The following is an 18,519-nucleotide window of genomic DNA, read 5'->3' on the forward strand; positions in this document are numbered from 1 at the left end:
CAAAGGGAATTTTATGGCTACGGAAAATCCCTAATTTCTTATAAACTCGATACAAGAAAATATTGGTTCTTTTGCTTTGCTAAGATTCTATTGCATTTAGGTCTTGAGGGTTTGACCGCGAAACCGCCCAAAATGTCAGCCATCTTGTTTTTGTGAACCGTAGGTCAACGGTTGAAGTATCACACGCGGCGGGACCCGAACCTGTACCGATATTTTTATCTGTGATTTTTAGCATTTTGTTAAGTTCAAGGTAAACGTAGTTGTTTAGTTTTGTAATTTTTGCATGCAATTTATTTGTTCTGGCTATATATTGTACAATTTGTATGCATTTAATAGGGTAGGCATTGTATTATAGCGTTATACACACCAGTCTGTTTGTCTATATAGATGCGCCTTTATGGCTTTATGTTTCGATTTATGCAAGATCATATTATATTTATGCAACTATTTCAAGTTATATACTGTCTATATTCTATTTAATAAATGCACATTTCTTTCTGCATTTCTTAGAGACTGCAATATTCCAAACTAATACCAGGTTTCCTTTTTATTTTATTGCAATCTTTAGTAACGATTCAAACAAACATGTACAAGAACATACACTTTATTATGACAACTTTAACTAAGTTATAACAAAACATTACAACTTATTTCATAAGAGTTTTAACATAACAATTCTAACATTACATTTTTTTAAACAACAATTTTTACATGTTGGTTTTAACATGTCAATCTTACCACATAATAAAACCAAACTTAACCAAATTAATTATAATACAGATGCCATCTAGAAGGAAGAATACCGCTCCTCAAAGATTGCCAGCATTACAAGATGAGGAAATTGAAGAGGCGTGGCCGACTGACCCCGCCCTTCTTGCACAATACATAACAGAGCACCCGCTTACCGAGTTTTACTCTGCCCCATCTTTGCCCAAGTTTTTCATGGAGCAGCTGCAGGATGCTAAAAAGACCTCAAAAGAGGAAGGCATTGAGATATACCATTGCAAAGCTTGTAATAATAAGAAGTATAAAACTTTAAGTGGTTTAAGGTACCACGTGCAGCAAAGTTGTGACCAAGTACCAAGGAGAGCTTATACTTGTTTGTTATGCACCTTTCAACATCAGGAAGAAAGGAATATTGAATATCATATACAAGGTAAGAGATGGAGAAACAGTTTGCAACCTGTTTTGATTTAGTCAAATTAAATTCAATATGGGTTAACTTAATCTATACTGCAGTATTTAGCTGCCATGCTTTTATTTGACACTTTTACTCAAGTGGTTTTACTCATGCTATGCATTTAAAGACTGTTGTTTTGCTGCTTATTCCATTTTTTTCGTTTTTTTGGATTAAATAGAGGATTTATGTAAAGGCTTGCAGTTTAATCCCCAATATAACCATATTATATTGTATGTCAATCTCTAATCTATCTAAAAATTACATTGGACATTGTCACATAAAAAATCATTATTTATTTTCATAAATAACTTGTATTAACAACATTTATTACTAAATTTATTTTTATTGATACAACACATACTCAGAGTTACTGCATAAGACCTAACTTGTAATGTTTACAGAACATCATGTTGAAAAATACCTTCCACCAAAAAACGACGAGAAATATCAGCGTCGAGCTTCAAAACTTGGTCGGATGAAGGTCCTCCTGTACGAGGAGAGCAGCTCGGCAGCTGACGTCATCGATAAGGAGGCGGGATCTGAGTACGAAGAGGAGGAGACTGTGGAAGAGGAGACAGTAGAGGAATTTGAGGGGGAAGAGGAAGACGGGATCTTGAGTAATATCAAGGTCAAGGTATTGGTGGTGGAAGTAATATATTTGAATAAAGGGAACCTGTTTGTAAATGCTAATAATTAACTTAATGAAAATCCACAGATAAATGATTTAAATGAACTAAATAAATGAAAGAATGAGTGTAACTTATTCCTTGTGTGACATGGCAAGCGATTGTCAATATAACACAGTTTTTTCTGTATGGCTGACTTAGTGACCGCTGGGTTGGAGTAATTGCCGTTAAACGTGTTGCCTAAGGACACATACGCCCACAATGGTAGCAGCGTCATAGATGATGTTGAATTCAACCTTTGATACCAGGACTTAAATATGTAACTTTGTAAGAACTTGAGTAAGTTACTTTGGAGGGGATTTTCTTCTGTATGGTTGACAATTTAGACAACCTATTAGTGACAACTGGGTTGGAATAATTACTGTTATGTGTCTTGCCCAAGAACGCATATGCACACATTGTTGGCAGCATCAAACTATAAACCCAATAACCAACTTAAAATCCATTCTTCCATTAGACAGCAACAAAGTCCACAAGAACTCCAAGGAAATCAAGGAGAAAAGTCACGCCAAAGATTAGCAGATTGACGTACACAACGCTTGGTAAACCTTTGAGTAACGCGTTCGGTTGGACGTATTCAAAACGACGGATGCTTGAAAAAAAGTTCCCACATGTGTTTCCCAACTGGACAGCACAATTTACTTTGGGGGATTTGGACACGACTGAAGATATAAGCAACTTTGGGTTGCGTAAGACTTCACCTGCATTTGCAATCGACCGAAATACTTTAAACAAAATTTCCGCTCCAAAAAATTCTAACGATTCAAGTTTAGAATTTAAAAAACTAAACTGTTTTGCGTCTGTGGTGAATGACGGAATACAAAGTGCCACAATGTTCACTGGTGGTCCAGTATGGAGCATGGCTTGGTGTCCTTTCCCATGTGATGTCACATCCCATCAGTACCTTGCCTTGAGCACAAACATTGGTGAACATTATATGGACCCAAAGTTCACATACAAAGATAGAGCTATGATTCAGATTTGGGACTGTGGAGAAATGCCATTGAAATTGAAAAAGAAGACTTCCATGACACATGTGAGTAATCTAAACCAGGCTTTCCCAATATATAGCCAGTTGCCCAAAAGACCCCCAGTACTCTGCTCATATTCTTGATTTTATTGGAGGATTTAGATAAAGGGGTTTCTTTACCACAGTCAGTCAACCCCCTTAGGTGCCACATAGTATTATGACCATAAGCATGTCTGGTGTATTATGGAGGCTGATTGCTACAAAGTGGTGAATAAAATAACAGATGTAAATATGTTAAAACAAATGTAGGTTATTTTATTAATGGAGCAGGGGGCCACTGGTGTTGGGTGTCTCTGGAAGGGACCATGAACCATAAAAGGTTGAGGAACACCTAATTAGAGACATCTTACAATTAAATGTTTTTAAAACATGAGCACTTGTTTAGGATTAGTTTTAATCTGAACGTTTAATTCTAGATGTATTGTTTAACTTAAAAACCTACATTCTTAATCATTTTTTCCAATTATTTTAGCCATGTTTTTCCCTTGGATTGACACTGGATGTGGGGCCAATATGGGACATGAAATGGTGTCCTTATGGTGGCCACGTGTCATCTACTCTAACAGGTGGTAGATTGGGTTTATTAGCAGTGGCGTGCGCTTCTGGAGATGTTTATATTATTTCTATCCCTCACCTGCAAGGACGAGATCAAATATTGAACGGCAACACTGTGAATGGGAACACTGGAAAGCATCCAATATTTAAGTGGGTTTAGTGTTTCCTGTTCCCTTCATGGATAAATTAATCAACACATAACCTACCTACACGCTACATACACTTAGTATAGGTAATTTACACACCTTATAAGATGTTTGTAACTAAGCAATACGTCTAGTGGAAAACAGTATATCTTGTTTCTTTTTGTTAAACTTTAAGAGTATTTCTGCATATATATATTTTATAAGTTAGTTGTAAAATATGTAAAATTAAAAATACAGACATGTACAAAGTCATCTCCAATTTTAAACATTAAATAAACCTGTTAGGTTAGCTGGCCAGGAAACAGTGAGTAGAGGTAGCCAGTATTTAATGTTCTATCTACCACAATATGTTATCTGCTGGGAACCAGCTTGTATTTTAGATATTGGGCATCCATTAGTTCATTACAGCTTTCCACATATTGCTTAATCACCTCCTGTGTTTAAAACCTACAGAACACGACCTGTTATCAAGTTATGTCCGGTACGAGGCGAATCTCGGCCGTTCGGACAAACATTTTCCCTCACGTGGTCGACTAACGATGGGTGTGGATTCGTTGCTGCTGGGTTTGCATCGGGACACGTAGCCGTGTGGGATTTAAAGTCGGCTTCATCTCTTCTGCTGGGGGAGGTGGATGAATGTAAGTTAGTGTTGTTAATGTGGGCTAACTAAAATGTAGGTGGCTTGGCTGGTTTTTGATCTTTTGATAAACTCTTGAGGTGGATGAATGTAAGTTGGTTGAATATAGGTCAAGGCACTACGTTTTAGCTTATAACAAAATCTTGAAGGTGTGTGTTTGTTTTGTTTTGGGTAAAATCTGACTCGACGTAGGGTAGACGTTATAAAACAGGTTTTCTGTTTCATACACCTTGTGCCGCCTTAAAAGTTACCAAGTACGTTACTTGAAATGTGATTATTTTATTTTTTAAAACCTTACAGATACAAAGGTGTTATACGCATGTCACTCGTTCCGCGCGCACAACAAACCACTTCGAGGCATTGTGTGGTGTCCATTCGATTCCAATATCCTTGTTACCGGGGGAAACGATCGGATGTTGAAGTTGTGGGATAGAAGAAGAACGGATGCTCCTTTGCATGTTTGTATATTTTGTTATTCTATATGGGTGAAGTTGTACTGTGAGGCACTCCATGGGACCTGAAATGTAGGCCAGAGTTGGCCCATTACCCAAACATTGTATATGCATATTCTATTCTACATGGGTGAGGTCCTACAATGAGGCGTGACAGAAAACCTAAGAATTAGGCCAGAATCGGCCCATTACCCCAACATTGTATATGTACATTCTATTCTGTATGGGTGAGGTTTTACTGTAAGGCACGCCATGTGACCTGAGATTTAGGCCAGAATCGGCCCATTACCCCAACATTGTACATGTACATTCTGTTCTATTTTGGTGAGGTCCTACAGTGAGGCATGCCATGGGACCTGGGATTTAGGCCAGAGTTGGCTCATTACCCAACATTGTATATGCATATTCTATTCTATATGGGTGAGGTCCTACAGTGAGGCACGCCATGTGACCTGAGATTTAGGCCAGAATCGGCCCATTACCCCAACATTGTACATGTACATTCTGTTCTATTTTGGTGAGGTCCTACAGTGAGGCATGCCATGGGACCTGGGATTTAGGCCAGAGTTTGCCCATTACCCCAACATTGTATATGCATATTCTATTCTACATGGGTAAGGTCCTACAGTGAGGCACGCCATGTGACCTGAGATTTAGGTTAGGATTGGTCCATTACCCCAACACTTAGGGTGCTACAACCTATACATTTTGTTTTAATAGAATCTTTTTAATTGTTTAAAACATAATAATATGCCTGACTATTATATAGTAGGGTGGGGGAAGATGGGACACCTTTCACACATAACAACCAAATATCCTGATTGTATTTTAAACAATTAACAACGATCTATGGGAGTCGTGAGGATAAAGTTTTATAAAAAATCGTTGAATGTTTGCTTACTACCAAATTGGAGAAGAAAATAGATTGAAAAGGTGTCCCATCTTCCCCCACCCTACTATACTGTTTTAGGTATGTATATATAAACCTAAAATAATTATATTTCTTGCAGGAAAACAATGTAACTAAATGCAGTTTCACGTCTGAAATGGAATGGCCAATAAATTACAATGGTATCTACACTGCTACCAACAATGCATTCTCTATTCCTCATTTCCACAGTTGTTTGTATGTTAAGTTGAACGTTCAGTCAGATGCTCTGCCCCCAATCAACAATGTGTTCCCAAATAAGGTTGGTTTACTGAGCAATAAAAACACATCGGATAAAACTCGATACAGGGTTTTTAAAATTTAAAGGTATCACTCACCAATTTACATATGTAGTAACTTTTACATATCTGGGCATGAGGTGTTTAAAACAGAACACCTGAGTTATAACGACTGAAGCCGTCCTGCCATGCAAGAATAAATAAGTTACATTCATAAAAACAGCAACTTTTAAATAAAACTGTTTTCCACTTTTGCTGTGTTACCAAAGTACCTAAAACTTTTAGAAAATTACAATACTTTGAACTTTTTTAGGCCACCTCGTGGACAGTGACATCTAGTGACTGGTTAAACTGTGTTGGGGGAGGGGACGTGACGGGGTTGGCCATGATTCATATCAGTAATAACTGGAACCGCGGTAACATATATGTTAAGAAGGTTTCAAGGATGTTGTTGTTCCAATGTGATGTCATAGATGATGAAGTGACATCACAGGAGGTGAGATCATAAAGGGGGTTGTGTTGTAATAATGTTACCACTCCCATGCCCACAGTCGAGTTGCTGAAGCTATTGCAGTGTGTGGATAAGCAGACATGACTTTTGGTTGGTTTGGTCATTTATATCCTCGTGGGTGGGAACTTGAGTGACTTATTCATGGTTGCCACTCCCATGCCCACAGTCGAGTTGTTGAAGCTATTACAGTGTGTTGATAAGCAGACATGACTTTTGGTTGATTTGGTCATTTATATCCTTGTGGGTGGAAACTTGAGTGACTTATCCATGGTTGCCACTCCCATGCCCACAGTCGAGTTGCTGAAGCTATTGCAGTGTGTGGATAAGCAGACATGACTTTTGGTTGGTTTGGTCATTTATATCCTTGTGGGTGGGAACTTGAATGATTTATCTATGGTTGCCACTCCCATGCCCACAGTCGAGTTGCTAAAGCTATTGTAGTGTGTGGATAAGCAGGCATGGCTTTTAGTTGGTTTGGTCATTTATATCCTCGTAGGTGGGAACTTTAAAAGTAGCTTATTTATCCTTAAATGACAGTGCAACATTAGTCGTTATAACATGGGTGTTCTGTTTCATACACCTCATGTCGCTTACAAGTTACCATGTACGTAACTTTAGGGTGATTGTTTTATTGTATGGTTGTGCCGTCATACACTTTATGCATAATTGATATATCCTTCATTGTATAATAGACTCCTTATCTATCACTATCATCCAGGCCACAGATAATGAAAGCAAGGATGGTGAAGATTACAAACTTGTTTTCCGCGATGCAGACACAAACACTGACCTTAGCAAAGCTAACAAGCTTGAATCGTACAAGAGATTGAGGTGTGTAGAGATTATTGGGTGGGACTTTTGGTCATTGTAGTGGTTAGGTGCTTGCATAGTAATTGTAGGGTACTTTGTTAGTCAGTTAGCGTGCCTGCCTGTAACCCAGAGGTAATGGGTTCAGGACTCAACGCTGCTACCATTGTGGGTGCATGTGTCCTTGGAAAAGACAATTAACGGCCATAGGTAACTCGTAAGCTGGCACGAGGTGTTAAACCTGCATTATAACGACTGTTGTTTTCCGGCCATGCGAGGATAAAGTAAGTTACATTCATTCATTCATACTGGGTTCAACGCTCTATACGGATAGGTAGTGGAAAATTAAAAAAGCCACGCAGGTGCTATAATAGGTATTGTGTCCTTGGCCTAATACTTGGAAATTGTTCCAAACTAGTAGCTGGGAGTGTCTTCTGGCTTAAATCTTAGAGTCTAAAATTCAATAAAAAATAGATAAAGGGACCTTATTTGCGAAAAGATCTTACTTATATATATACTATGTGTTAACACTTAACAACATATACATTGCATGATATCTTCAGGACATATGATTGCTTCAAGGATGACAATTTCAAGCCCAATTATCCAGCCATCTTAAAAATGAGATGGAATCCGAACATTACCTCGTACACTAGCATTGCTACAGCTACCAACTCTGGCCTGGTTCGAATACAAACAGTTGAAGGTTTGGTTTCAAAAGAAGTGGAAACAGCTCAGCAAGAAGCGATCTCGCAAGATGTTTAATGTTATTTTCACATTTTCTTTTCTATCATTTCGTAAATAAAATTAAAACGCTTTTAAAGGGTTTGCTGTTTTATCTATTGGTTAAGGATTTGGGTTTAATCTGCCTAGAGCTAAATACAACTTAAAATAGAGTTGAATGTTGCATAAAGAAATGCCCACTGGGATTAATAGGCAGCTTAAATGAAGGTGTACGTTTTAGTTTAAGATTTTAAGTGATCATGATGTTGCATTAACAGGCTGTTACTTCATCACAACATGCGTTTCCTGTTTAGTTTAGATGTTAGTTTACGTATACAAACAATTAGTAAGCTGCATGCAAGACTTAAGAGGAAGTCTGAAGCAATGTTGTGTAAATAAATATGTTTTCTTCGAGGGGCAGAGAAATAATTGTTTCAGTTATACTGTATGCAGATAGCTCAATGACGTATATTCTGCTTGCATAATCAGTATGTTTAAAGGGTTAAGAACGTAAGAACCATTTTACTTAATAGAACTTATACAAATTTGGTTGCAGTACATACTGCAAACAGGCAAATATAGAATGGAAATAAGTTATTAGATGAACTCACCAGAAGAGAACATTGTTTTTGCTTCAACGCAAGAACCAATTCAATCGCACTCAAGAAGCGAAAATGTTGAAGAAAAGACAAAACCAAACCAGCCTTTTTTTGGCTTTGGCTTGATCTGCTCCTTCACTTCCACTATTATGTTTACTTCTTCTCATTTATTGGCTAAGATGGTCACATCAGTTGGAGCAATTGAACTAAGTGGCGCAAGGTGTTTGGTGCAGTTTGTATTTCTTTTACCTTACATTACTTACAACTGGTTTCGCCATGGTGTAGATATTATGCACTGTAAGAAAACATTTTTGTTGCTTTGGGCTCGAGGATTCTTAGGCATTATTGCGTCTGTTATGTTTTATTTAAGCGTTGAACGATTGCCATTAGGAGATGCTGTGACTATGTTGTTTTCCTCAATTATATTTTCCTATTTCTTTGCCTTTATAATTCTAAAAGAGCGTCCAACTGTACTTGACATAGTCTTCAGCATTGTAATAATAGCAGGAGTTGTTCTTATTGCCCAACCACCCTTCTTATTCGACTCTTCACTAACTTATGACACAGAGAGACTTTACGGGACTCTCTTTGGAGTGCTAGGTGCCTGTGCTTTGGGCTTGGTTTACGTATTCATTAGAAAACTTGGAAACAGAACCCACCCTACTATGAATGTTTTCTATTTCTCTTTTGCCGGTACGATTGGATCATTAATATTGACTCCACTTCTTGGCAACTTTAAGTTACCATGCATGCATGATGTCATCTACCTTTTGTTTGTTGGACTTTTGGCTATGTCAGGACAGATTTTAGTATCTAATGCACTTAAGTATGAAAAGACTGGAACTATTATGATGATCAAATCGGTCCAGATTGTTTTGGGATTCATATTTCAGGTGAGCTAACTAATATTAATATATACTTTAGTTTATAATGCTGACTACTTCATAGTTTGATCATGATGTGTAAAAAAAACATCTTCCGCTAATTGGTGGCTTAGGGGTTAAAGCGCCCACCTCGTAACTAGAGGATTATGGGTTCATGGCTTGCTGCCATCACTGTGTCCTTCATAGAAATTAATAACAATAGCATATTGCCTAATAAGTTAGAGATTAAATGGTAGTTGTATTGCTGTTTTGTTAAAGAAATTTCCATTAAATTAACTATAAAAGACCACCATTTTATACTTGTCATTTTTTATTGAACACTATAAAAGATAAGATATGCAAATTTAACATTTCTGACACAGTGTCTTATAACCAAACATTCTCTTGAATAAATAAATGAATGAATGTAGCTTGCTTAATCCTCGTGTTGCTGGAAAATGACAGTCGTTATCACACGGACTTAACACCTTGTGCCAGCTTAAGAGTTACCATGTTTGTTACTTTGTTCTCTTGTAAAGATTTCCACTTCACCCATATAGAATAAAAGAAATACTGAACTTACATTGTTTCTCAGGTGACCATCCTTGCAGACTTTCCATCAACGTTAAGCATAGCAGGGTCCTGCCTTGTGTTTATCAGTATTATTGGGATTGCTGTCAAGAAATTATTTAATGAATATACAAATAGAAAGACTAAGAATAATTTAAATAGAAAGACTAACAATAAAAGATTACATGAATGACTGTTAACCATTTATTCACAGAATGGTGGGAACAGTCGTTGTAACATGGGTGTTCAGTTTCACAGCCCTCGTGCACGCTTTTAAGTTAATGTTTTTGCGGGAGATTGTTTTTTTGACACTTCATACAACCCATTAGTGACTTATGAGTTGGAGCAATGGTGGTAGGGTATCTTGCCCATAATAGTAGCAACATCCAGCCCATAACCCAGTATTGTTGCGCTAAATGTGTATTTGCAAACCTTTTCGTAATAAAGAACTTTTTTATTTAGCTTTGTTTTGATTGGCGGCGGGTATACCAGCAGTTCCTGAATTTTATGGATATGTAGCTTTATAAAGATGTATTTTATACATATATGTAATTTTGTTGAGATATGCAATTTGGTACGGTATGTATGATTTGATAAAACATACGTGATCGAATACTGGCATAACATTAACTATTGTTCTCGGAAATGGAAATTGCGTGCGATTTCTTAAACTAAGCACAACTTTACGGTGGGTATTTCCCTGCTTAAGTAAGACATGACGCGGCAGTTTTGTTATGACGTCACAATGTTAAACATTCCGGAAATCTTAGAAATAATTAACCAGAAAAGGGAAGTAATTACGCGACTTGTGGTGCAAGAAACCCGCAAATATACGGAAGATAAATGTATGCGGTGTTGTATGTCTATTTGTGTGTTAGCAAATTCACGGATAAAGGATTTTTGTTACAGAATATTAGGCGATTTTATTAAAACTAAACTTATAATGTTAGCAGTTACAAGAAATGTAAAACCTGCGAAATTTACATTTTATTTAGACCGAATTTAGCAAGTTTTACTTTGTATCGCATTTTTATGTAAACTTTCTGTCAAGTTTCCCACGGGGTATTTCCCTCATAACGAAGTTCAATAATGTGGGTGTGGGTAAATAACAATTTATTTGAACATATAAGCTTCGTTAGTTTACTAGCGGTTTTGCTATGTAGTAATAATTAATACGTTTACATAACGTTTAAAGGGCGCTTTGTGTAAACAATAACTTAGCTAGGTGCAATCTATTCCCATGACATGTATGATGCAATAACAACGCAACTATGACATCATTACAAATGACGTAATCGTGTCATTCCTTTTTATTTCGCAACTAATACGTCATTAACCTACACTAACACATGGTCAAAGCAAGAGGTGGAAAATTCTGACCGCATTTCGTTTTTCTAATCTGGAATGAACGTTCTATTACGAAACAGACAACAAAGGAAAAAGATAATCAGTCATTTTTATGCGATCTAGAATCATTGTTAACATACGGGAAGCTGTAAGAAACATGAATATAAGAAGTATTTCGCTTATAAAGAAGAATAAAACACCAAATATTATATCTAAAGTAAGTAATTTATTATTATAGTGTTTAAGCGTATTGTACTGTGGGGTAAGATGGATACTGTTAGCAAATGATATCCCATATTTCCTGATTGTGTTTTTACCAATTAACAGCTTTTTAAATGTCAAGAGACAATTATACAATTTTGTTTATTACCAAGTTGTGTTTGTTTATTGTAAATATCATTTGTAGACAAGATATTAGTAAGTTTTAAATGTTATGTTTGTTGCAGAAATGGAGTCAACGAAAAGAAGTGAAGATATAAGTTTAGCCGAGTCATGCAGTGACTCTGATGTCATAAACCACAATGAGAAGCATAAATCAGCAAAACCGAAGCCGCCATTTATGGGTTTTGGAATGCTTTGCTGTATTTTAACAAGCGTTCTGTTTGCTGTCAATGCTCTAATGGTGAAGATGGTCAAATCTATCGGCCCAATTGAAGTTTTAGGTGCAAGATGTTGGGTTCAATTCTTCATGTTGCTTCCATTTATTACCTACAACTGGATGCACAATAAAGTTGATTTCCTTGGGCCAAGAAACACTTTTAAATTGCTCTGCCTTCGTAGTCTTACAGGTTCAACTGCCGCTATGTTTCTGTATCAAAGTTTGGCCCGATTACCACTTGGTGATGCTGTAACAATCTCATTCTTGAGTCTCGTTTTTACTATGTTGTTCGCCGCAGTTTTTCTCAACGAACGTCCAACTGTACTTGACATAGTCTTCAGCATTGTAATAATAGCAGGAGTTGTTCTTGTTGCCCAACCACCCTTCTTATTCGACTCTTCGGTAACTTATGACACAGAGAGACTTTACGGGACAATATTTGGAATATTGTGCTCTGCCATGGCCGGTGTTACTTTTGTAATCGTCCGAAAATTAGGCATTGCCACCCATGCAACATTAAATGTCTTTTATTATTCCTTTGCTGGTTCCATTACTTCATTGATCTTTACGACTACAATTGAAACATTCAAGTTTCCTTGCTCTTCTGAAATCCAATATATTATTTTTGCTGGCATAGCTGGATGTGGTGCTCAAATCTTCATGGCACTGGCCCTTCAATATGAGCGTGCTGGAACATTTTCAATGCTCAAGTCTTTTCAGATCATTCTCAGTTTTGCATTTCAGGTGAGACAGAAAAATATTTAACAACTTTGATATCTGTAATGAATTTAAACTTTTTTTTTTTTAAACTTTTAACCAAAGCAATTGCTCAGTGGTTAGTGTGCTTGTATACTGGGTTTAAACAACAATGCTGCTATTATTGTGTGCTTGTGTATCCTTGGGCAAGACTTAACAGCAATTTCTGTAATCCAGTGGTCACTAATCTAAAGTGTCAACTAATCTAAAGTGTCAACCTTAGAAAAAACATAGATTATTTCCAATAACCCAATTAGTTGGATTATTTCCATTAACCTAATTATTTCATTAACTCATATTTTTCCTATTCTATCCTTCAGGTTATAATTCTACAAGACATCCCATCAAGTTTAAGCTTAGGAGGTGCTGCTCTTGTGTTCGCCAGTATATTTGGAATTGCTGTTCGAAAAATCTACAACGAATATTTTAAAGGGCCAAAACTTGGGTGCAAAAAATGAATCTTTTACCCAGTGCTGTAACTTTTCTGTGCTACTTTGTAAATATATCTTTTTCGGTGTTTCATATTTTCGTAATGAATTACATGGTTAAACTTTGAGAAGTTAATAAATCCTATAGAGTTCCTTCTTCTTCAAACTCAGCTATTAGCAAACAGCATAAAGCACTTACCAATGTGAAATTCTTACAGCTTTAATATTATTGCAATATTTCTTCTATTTTATAATTATAATTAGCCAATTTTAAATAAGGTTTCTATTATTTATGTACTGTGTCAAATTATCATTGAATTTCCACCTGAAAGTGCATTTTTAAACATATTTTGTATGTTTTGGTTTCTGTGTCAATGCTGTGGGGGTCATTCTTTTGATAAACATTTTTTAATTCCACTCAATAATTGTACAAACTCTTTCAGTTTAAAAAGAATTTAACTTATGTAATAAACAAGTCACTTACAAGAAAAAGTAAAAGTTTTTCATGGTTTTGGACCGAAATATCAAAATGTTAAAAATAGGGAATCGGTAAATGAATGAATGTAACTTATTTATCCCCCTGTGGCGGGGACGAACTTAAAGAGTTATAAATAACACAGGTGTCATATTTCAAAAACAACGCAACGGGTAAGAGGTATGCTATTACGTAGGTATCTTTGTGGGCGGGTAAAACATCTTAATAACTTATGTGTCTTACTCGATGTTTCCGTTAATAAATTTAGGCGGGGTAAGTTGGGACATGTTTTACTCACTTTTATCGTCCCATTTGTTAGCAAATAAAGGATATTTACAGAATTATAATCACGCCTTTAAAATAACCATGTTGTTATTTGTTAGAAACCCGATTATAGGAAGCCTTTAGAACATAATATAGAAATATTCGGATGTGTTTTAAACAATTACAACGTTCTATACAAGTTGTGAAAATATAGTTTTATAATGTTCTTTGTTTACTACAAAATGGGATGAGAAAACAGAATGAAAAGGTGTCCCATCTCCCCCCACCATACTTTAAAAACATTACCTTACCTTTTGTGTTACACCGACGAATGTATCGTAAACATTAAAACATACACTGCAGCGTCAAAGTTATGACCATCGACCAATATATCCACTCAGCGTCTTATATTGACTACATGCATTCACAACCCTATACTTCACAACCATATACTTATACTGTTGGGCGATTTCCGCTGCTTTATAACAAAATACACCAAGTACTACTAAACAATCAGCAAACAGAACCAAGTCCAACTACTGCCGTATGACGGGTATTCGTTCAATATACCTTGGGTACAACATAAGTTGGACTTTTGTTTGCTGCGTTGTAAGTAGCGCTTGATCAAACAGGATATGCAAACGTAACGTATGCGTTTATTGCCAATAAACCAACATGTTACAAAATACCTTCGCATTCTGATAGCTATAGGGTGGGAGAAGATGGGACACCTTTTCAATCTATTTTATCCTCCAATTTGGTAGTAAACAAACATTCAACGACTTTTTTATAAAACTTCATCTTCACGGCTCCCACAGATCATTGTTAATTGTTTAAAACACGATCAGGATATTTGGTTGTTATGTGTGAAAGGTGTCCCATCTTCCCCCACCCAACTATATAAAGGCTCAGGAATACTACAAAATAAACAGGAATTTTAGTCTCCAGCCCATACTTTATAGACGAGCCCACTCTCCTGTCATACAGCTGCGTGTGACTTCCGCTAAACGAGACAGAGGGTAATGGGTTCAAGGGTCGACGCTGCTACCATTGTGGGCGTATGTATCCTTAAGCAAGACACTTAACGGCAATTGCTCCAGCCCAGTGGTCACTAACGGGTTGTTCAAATTATCAACCATATAAAAAAAAAAATTAATCTCCCACAAAGTAACATACATGGTAACTCGTAAGCTGACACGGGGTGTTAAACCAGTGTGATAACGACTGCCGTTGATAAGTTACATTCATTCAGTTACATAATTGCGATCAGTAGCATTGATTGCTCAAAGCACGCTTCTTGTGCGGCGACGTTGTTTAGTACTTAAGCATTGATATTGTTAGTAAAGGGTCAAAGGTTGGGTGCTCGATACTGATATATTATGTGGTCTTGGGTAAGACTTGACCGCACCCCCAAAGTTAGATACGTGGTAACTCCTATAAACGGGCATGAGGTGTATAAAACAGAACACCCGTGTTATAACGACTGTCGTTGCCCCACCATGTGAGAATGAACAAGTTCGATATACGTGGTAGCTTGTAAGCGGGCACGAGGTGTATGGAACGACGAGTTTCGTTGCTAAATGCATACGAGGATAAATAAGTCACATTTGTTTATATTAGTAGGATCGTTGAGCTTTGAGCCCATACACTCTGGTCTAGAGACGTCTGTTATCACTCTTTCTTGGGTTCAAGGCTCGTCGCTGCTACCATTGTGGGCGTATGTGTCCTTGGGCAAGACACTTAACGGCAATTGCTCCAACCCAGTGGTTACTAATGGGTTGTCCAAATTATCAGCCATACATAAAAAAATGAAAAAATCCAAAAAAAGTATCACCCACAAAGTAACATACATGGTAACTTGTAAGCTGGCACGAGGTGTTAAACCCGTGTGATAACGACTGTCATTTTCCGGCCACGCGAGGATAAAGTAAGTTACATTCATTCATTCATTCTTTAAAAAAATCAATACAAAGTTTAAATCTATAGACTTTTTAATACATAAGTTAAAACAGTTTTAATACATAAGTTTAAACAGTTTTAATACACAAGTTAAAACAATTCTAAAAAGATAGTCAAAAACTGTGTATAAGTATTTGCATAAGAAATAAAATAAACTTTTACCTAATGGACTGCCATGGTAGATTTGGTTATATAGGTAGTAGTAGGAACTTAAAGTTTTAGCATAGAATATAGAATATTGCAATATCCACAGAATAGTTTTGAACTGTTATAAAGGAATATTCTATTTTATATAGAATAACAGATATCTATGCCATTTCGGCAAAAAGCTTAACTTAACGGAAAATGAACTTTATAAAACGTTTTAAACTAAGCTCTGAGCTCATCAACAAAAACATTATAAAAAAAAGAAAAGGTTGCGAACCATAGAGATAATTGAATTACATAATATTAAATAAACAACACCATTACGTAATGAAGCGCTAATATAAAGATTTCTAAAGATGAAACAGCACTGAATATAAAAATAAAATAATATAGTCATAAATCTATTTTTTACTGACAAGTTTTTGTCCTTTGAAATACTCGTTGTAGATTTTTCTAACGGCGATTCCAAATATGCTGACGAACACTAGGGCAGCACCTCCTAAGCTTAAACTTGATGGGATGTCTTGTAGAATTATAACCTGAAAGTTAGAATAGAAAATAATAAAAAATTTAAATAACCAATCAACCACAGAGTTACATATGATTCGAAAGCGAGCACGAGGTGTATGAAACAGAGCACCCGTGTTACAACGACTGTCGTTGCCCTGCCATGTGAGGGTAAATAAGTTACATACGTGGTAACTCGTAAGTGGGCTCGAGGTGTATGAAACAGAACACCCGTGTTATAATGACCGTCGTTACCCACCATGTGAGGATAAATAAGTTACATACATTAATTCATGACAAATCAAAGTTTTAGACCCGATAATGATAAAGAAAAGTAATACCCATGAAATAGTGTAACGCATATAACATACAGACATTGCAACAGTTTACAAATTTCAAAATCACCTGAAAACCAAAACTGAGAATAATCTGTAAGGACTTGAGCATTGAAAAGGTTCCAGTCCGCTCATATTGAAGGGCAAAAGACATAAAGATTTGGCCTCCAAATCCAGTTACACCAACAAGGAACAGATACCCTACTTCAGATAAACATGGCAGCTTGAATGTTTCAATTGAAGGCGTAAAGATCAATGAAGTAATGGAACCAACAAGGGAATAATAAAAAACATTCAATGTTGCATTGGTGGCAATGCCCAACTTTCGGACAATTACAAAAGTAACACCTTGCATTGCGGAGGCAAATATTCCAAATATCGTGCCGTAAAGTCTCTCTGTGTCATAAGTTAGTGAAGAGTCGAATAAGAAGGGTGGTTGGGCAATAAGAACAACTCCTGCTATTATTACAATGCTGAAGATAATGTCAAGTACAGTTGGACGTTCGTTGAGAAAAACTGCCGCGAACAACATAGTAAAAACGAGACTTAAGAATAAGATTGTTACAGCATCACCAAGTGGTAACCGCTGTAAACTCTGATAATATAAAATGGATGCAGTTGAGCCTGTGAGACTACGAAGACAGAGAAACTTTAGAGCGTTTCTTGGCCCAAGGGAATCAACTTTATTGTGCATCTAGTTGTAGGTAATAAATGGAAGCAACATAAAGAATTGAACCCAACATCTTGCACCTAAAACCTCAATTGGACCGATAGATTTGACCATCTTCACCATTAGAGAACTGACAGCAAACGCAACGCTTGTTAAAATACAGCAAAGCATTCCAAAACCCATAAATGGCGGCTTCGGTTTTGCTGATTTATGCTTCTCATTGTGGTTTATGACATCAGAGTCACTGCATGACTCGGCTAAACTTATATCTTCATTTCTTTTCGTTGACTCCATTTCTGCAACAAACATAACATTTAAAACTTACTAATGTCTTGTCTACAAATTATATTTACAATAAACAAACACAACTTGGTAATAAACAATATTGTATATTGTCTCTCTTGACGGTGCTAATGAAAAATTAGTTGCTAACTGATAACCCCTAACTACTAATAACCCCTAACCATCAACCCCTAACTACCAACCTCTAACACTTTTCACCAGCCTATTCTGCTATGTACCGGAGGATTCTTCACTAGTGCTGCTAACTATAACATTTAAACAGTTTCACTACTTTTTACCGGATAAAGCAATACATTCCTGATTTCTTAAAGGGGGTCTATGCAATACATTCCTGATATGCAATACATTCCTGATTTCTTAAAGGGGTCCATGACTATGTTAAGTTAAACCAAGGACAATAATCTTCTAATATGGTATCCTAAAATAAATCACCCTGGCTTTAATTTTATACACACTTATCTATTATATTTTATGAACATTGCGTAAAATGCACATTGTTTTCTGCGTATTCAGTTTTATGCAAACCGGCTTACATGTTGGCTGTTGCAAATTGCTTTGTTGACAAAACATGCGTACACGGTTACACAAGAAGAAACATTCGTCAATTACGTACAGGAAACTTACCATTGGCAAACATACATCAAAATATAACTGATTCATAGATAGTCCTTACATTGGTGGTTGTAATACTATTCTTATTTGTAGGATTTGTACCATTTGATTCCTATTGGGGCTTTCCGATTTGTAAAGTTGGCGGGGATTAGCGGTGCCTCTTCCCGCCAAAATACAAAAGAATCGTCGATG

The 18,519-nt window shown here is 36.5% G+C and overlaps 4 protein-coding genes and 2 long non-coding RNA genes across 9 annotated transcripts; 3 read left to right on the top strand and 3 right to left on the bottom strand.

Annotated features, from left to right (window-relative positions):
* Window positions 1-49: 49 nt before the first annotated feature.
* LOC149736085 (general transcription factor 3C polypeptide 2-like) lies at window positions 50-7,994 on the top strand. Of its 2 annotated transcripts, none has more exons than XM_089878615.1 (11): window positions 50-250; window positions 781-1,156; window positions 1,582-1,814; window positions 2,324-2,902; window positions 3,369-3,601; window positions 4,051-4,235; window positions 4,535-4,692; window positions 5,697-5,876; window positions 6,167-6,349; window positions 7,083-7,195; window positions 7,735-7,994. In XM_089878615.1, the coding sequence occupies exons 2-11, from the start codon at window positions 781-783 to the stop codon at window positions 7,934-7,936; spliced, it is 2,442 nt and encodes an 813-aa protein (XP_089734741.1). In that variant the 5' UTR covers window positions 50-250; the 3' UTR covers window positions 7,937-7,994. The 2 variants fall into 2 exon arrangements, with proteins under 2 accessions (XP_089734741.1, XP_089734742.1); XM_089878616.1 differs by having other exon boundaries at window positions 1,582-1,808.
* Window positions 7,995-8,356: 362 nt separating this feature from the next.
* LOC149736086 (solute carrier family 35 member G1-like) lies at window positions 8,357-10,387 on the top strand. 2 transcript variants are annotated; one of them, XM_089878625.1, is made up of 2 exons: window positions 8,357-9,386; window positions 10,141-10,387. In XM_089878625.1, exons 1-2 carry the CDS (start codon window positions 8,496-8,498, stop codon window positions 10,201-10,203), a joined length of 954 nt encoding a protein of 317 aa, XP_089734751.1. In that variant the 5' UTR covers window positions 8,357-8,495; the 3' UTR covers window positions 10,204-10,387. The 2 variants fall into 2 exon arrangements, with proteins under 2 accessions (XP_089734751.1, XP_089734750.1); XM_089878624.1 differs by having other exon boundaries at window positions 9,952-10,267.
* Window positions 9,670-10,500, bottom strand: LOC149736087 (uncharacterized). Its single transcript, XR_016385078.1, has 3 exons — window positions 10,359-10,500; window positions 9,940-10,030; window positions 9,670-9,807 (listed from the first exon to the last, which is right to left on the bottom strand). It is a non-coding gene; the product is annotated as an uncharacterized LOC149736087 (long non-coding RNA).
* Window positions 10,501-11,194: 694 nt separating this feature from the next.
* LOC149736088 (solute carrier family 35 member G1-like) lies at window positions 11,195-13,553 on the top strand. 2 transcript variants are annotated; one of them, XM_089878628.1, is made up of 3 exons: window positions 11,195-11,490; window positions 11,720-12,615; window positions 12,948-13,553. In XM_089878628.1, exons 2-3 carry the CDS (start codon window positions 11,722-11,724, stop codon window positions 13,083-13,085), a joined length of 1,032 nt encoding a protein of 343 aa, XP_089734754.1. In that variant the 5' UTR covers window positions 11,195-11,490; window positions 11,720-11,721; the 3' UTR covers window positions 13,086-13,553. The 2 variants fall into 2 exon arrangements, with proteins under 2 accessions (XP_089734754.1, XP_089734752.1); XM_089878626.1 differs by lacking the exon at window positions 11,195-11,490 and having other exon boundaries at window positions 11,705-12,615.
* Window positions 13,554-16,173: 2,620 nt separating this feature from the next.
* Window positions 16,174-17,436, bottom strand: LOC149736089 (solute carrier family 35 member G1-like). The gene is made up of 2 exons (XM_089878633.1): window positions 16,813-17,436; window positions 16,174-16,439 (listed from the first exon to the last, which is right to left on the bottom strand). Exons 1-2 carry the CDS (start codon window positions 17,434-17,436, stop codon window positions 16,302-16,304), a joined length of 762 nt encoding a protein of 253 aa, XP_089734759.1. The 3' UTR covers window positions 16,174-16,301.
* LOC149736090 (uncharacterized) lies at window positions 17,437-18,502 on the bottom strand. Its single transcript, XR_016385076.1, has 2 exons — window positions 18,340-18,502; window positions 17,437-17,708 (listed from the first exon to the last, which is right to left on the bottom strand). It is a non-coding gene; the product is annotated as an uncharacterized LOC149736090 (long non-coding RNA).
* Window positions 18,503-18,519: the final 17 nt, after the last annotated feature.

Source organism: Ciona robusta, chromosome 5, assembly GCF_009617815.1.
Source record: "Ciona robusta chromosome 5, ASM961781v2".
In the NCBI taxonomy this organism is placed as follows: Eukaryota; Metazoa; Chordata; class Ascidiacea; order Phlebobranchia; family Cionidae; genus Ciona; species Ciona robusta.

Bases quoted from the DNA above. Each gene is read 5' to 3' on its own strand.
- LOC149736085 (XM_089878615.1), top strand. From the start codon at position 781: ATGCCATCTAGAAGGAAGAATACCGCTCCTCAAAGATTGCCAGCATTA. The intron at 1,815-2,323 runs GTATTGGTGGTG...TTCTTCCATTAG, and splicing joins TGAGTAATATCAAGGTCAAG to ACAGCAACAAAGTCCACAAG. The intron at 6,350-7,082 runs GTGAGATCATAA...ACTATCATCCAG, and splicing joins ATGAAGTGACATCACAGGAG to GCCACAGATAATGAAAGCAA.
- LOC149736086 (XM_089878624.1), top strand. From the start codon at position 8,496: ATGAACTCACCAGAAGAGAACATTGTTTTTGCTTCAACGCAAGAACCA. The intron at 9,387-9,951 runs GTGAGCTAACTA...ATTGTTTCTCAG, and splicing joins TTTTGGGATTCATATTTCAG to GTGACCATCCTTGCAGACTT.
- LOC149736088 (XM_089878626.1), top strand. From the start codon at position 11,707: ATGTTTGTTGCAGAAATGGAGTCAACGAAAAGAAGTGAAGATATAAGT. The intron at 12,616-12,947 runs GTGAGACAGAAA...TCTATCCTTCAG, and splicing joins TTCTCAGTTTTGCATTTCAG to GTTATAATTCTACAAGACAT.
- LOC149736089 (XM_089878633.1), bottom strand. From the start codon at position 17,436: ATGCACAATAAAGTTGATTCCCTTGGGCCAAGAAACGCTCTAAAGTTT. The intron at 16,440-16,812 runs GTGATTTTGAAA...TCTAACTTTCAG, and splicing joins TTCTCAGTTTTGGTTTTCAG to GTTATAATTCTACAAGACAT.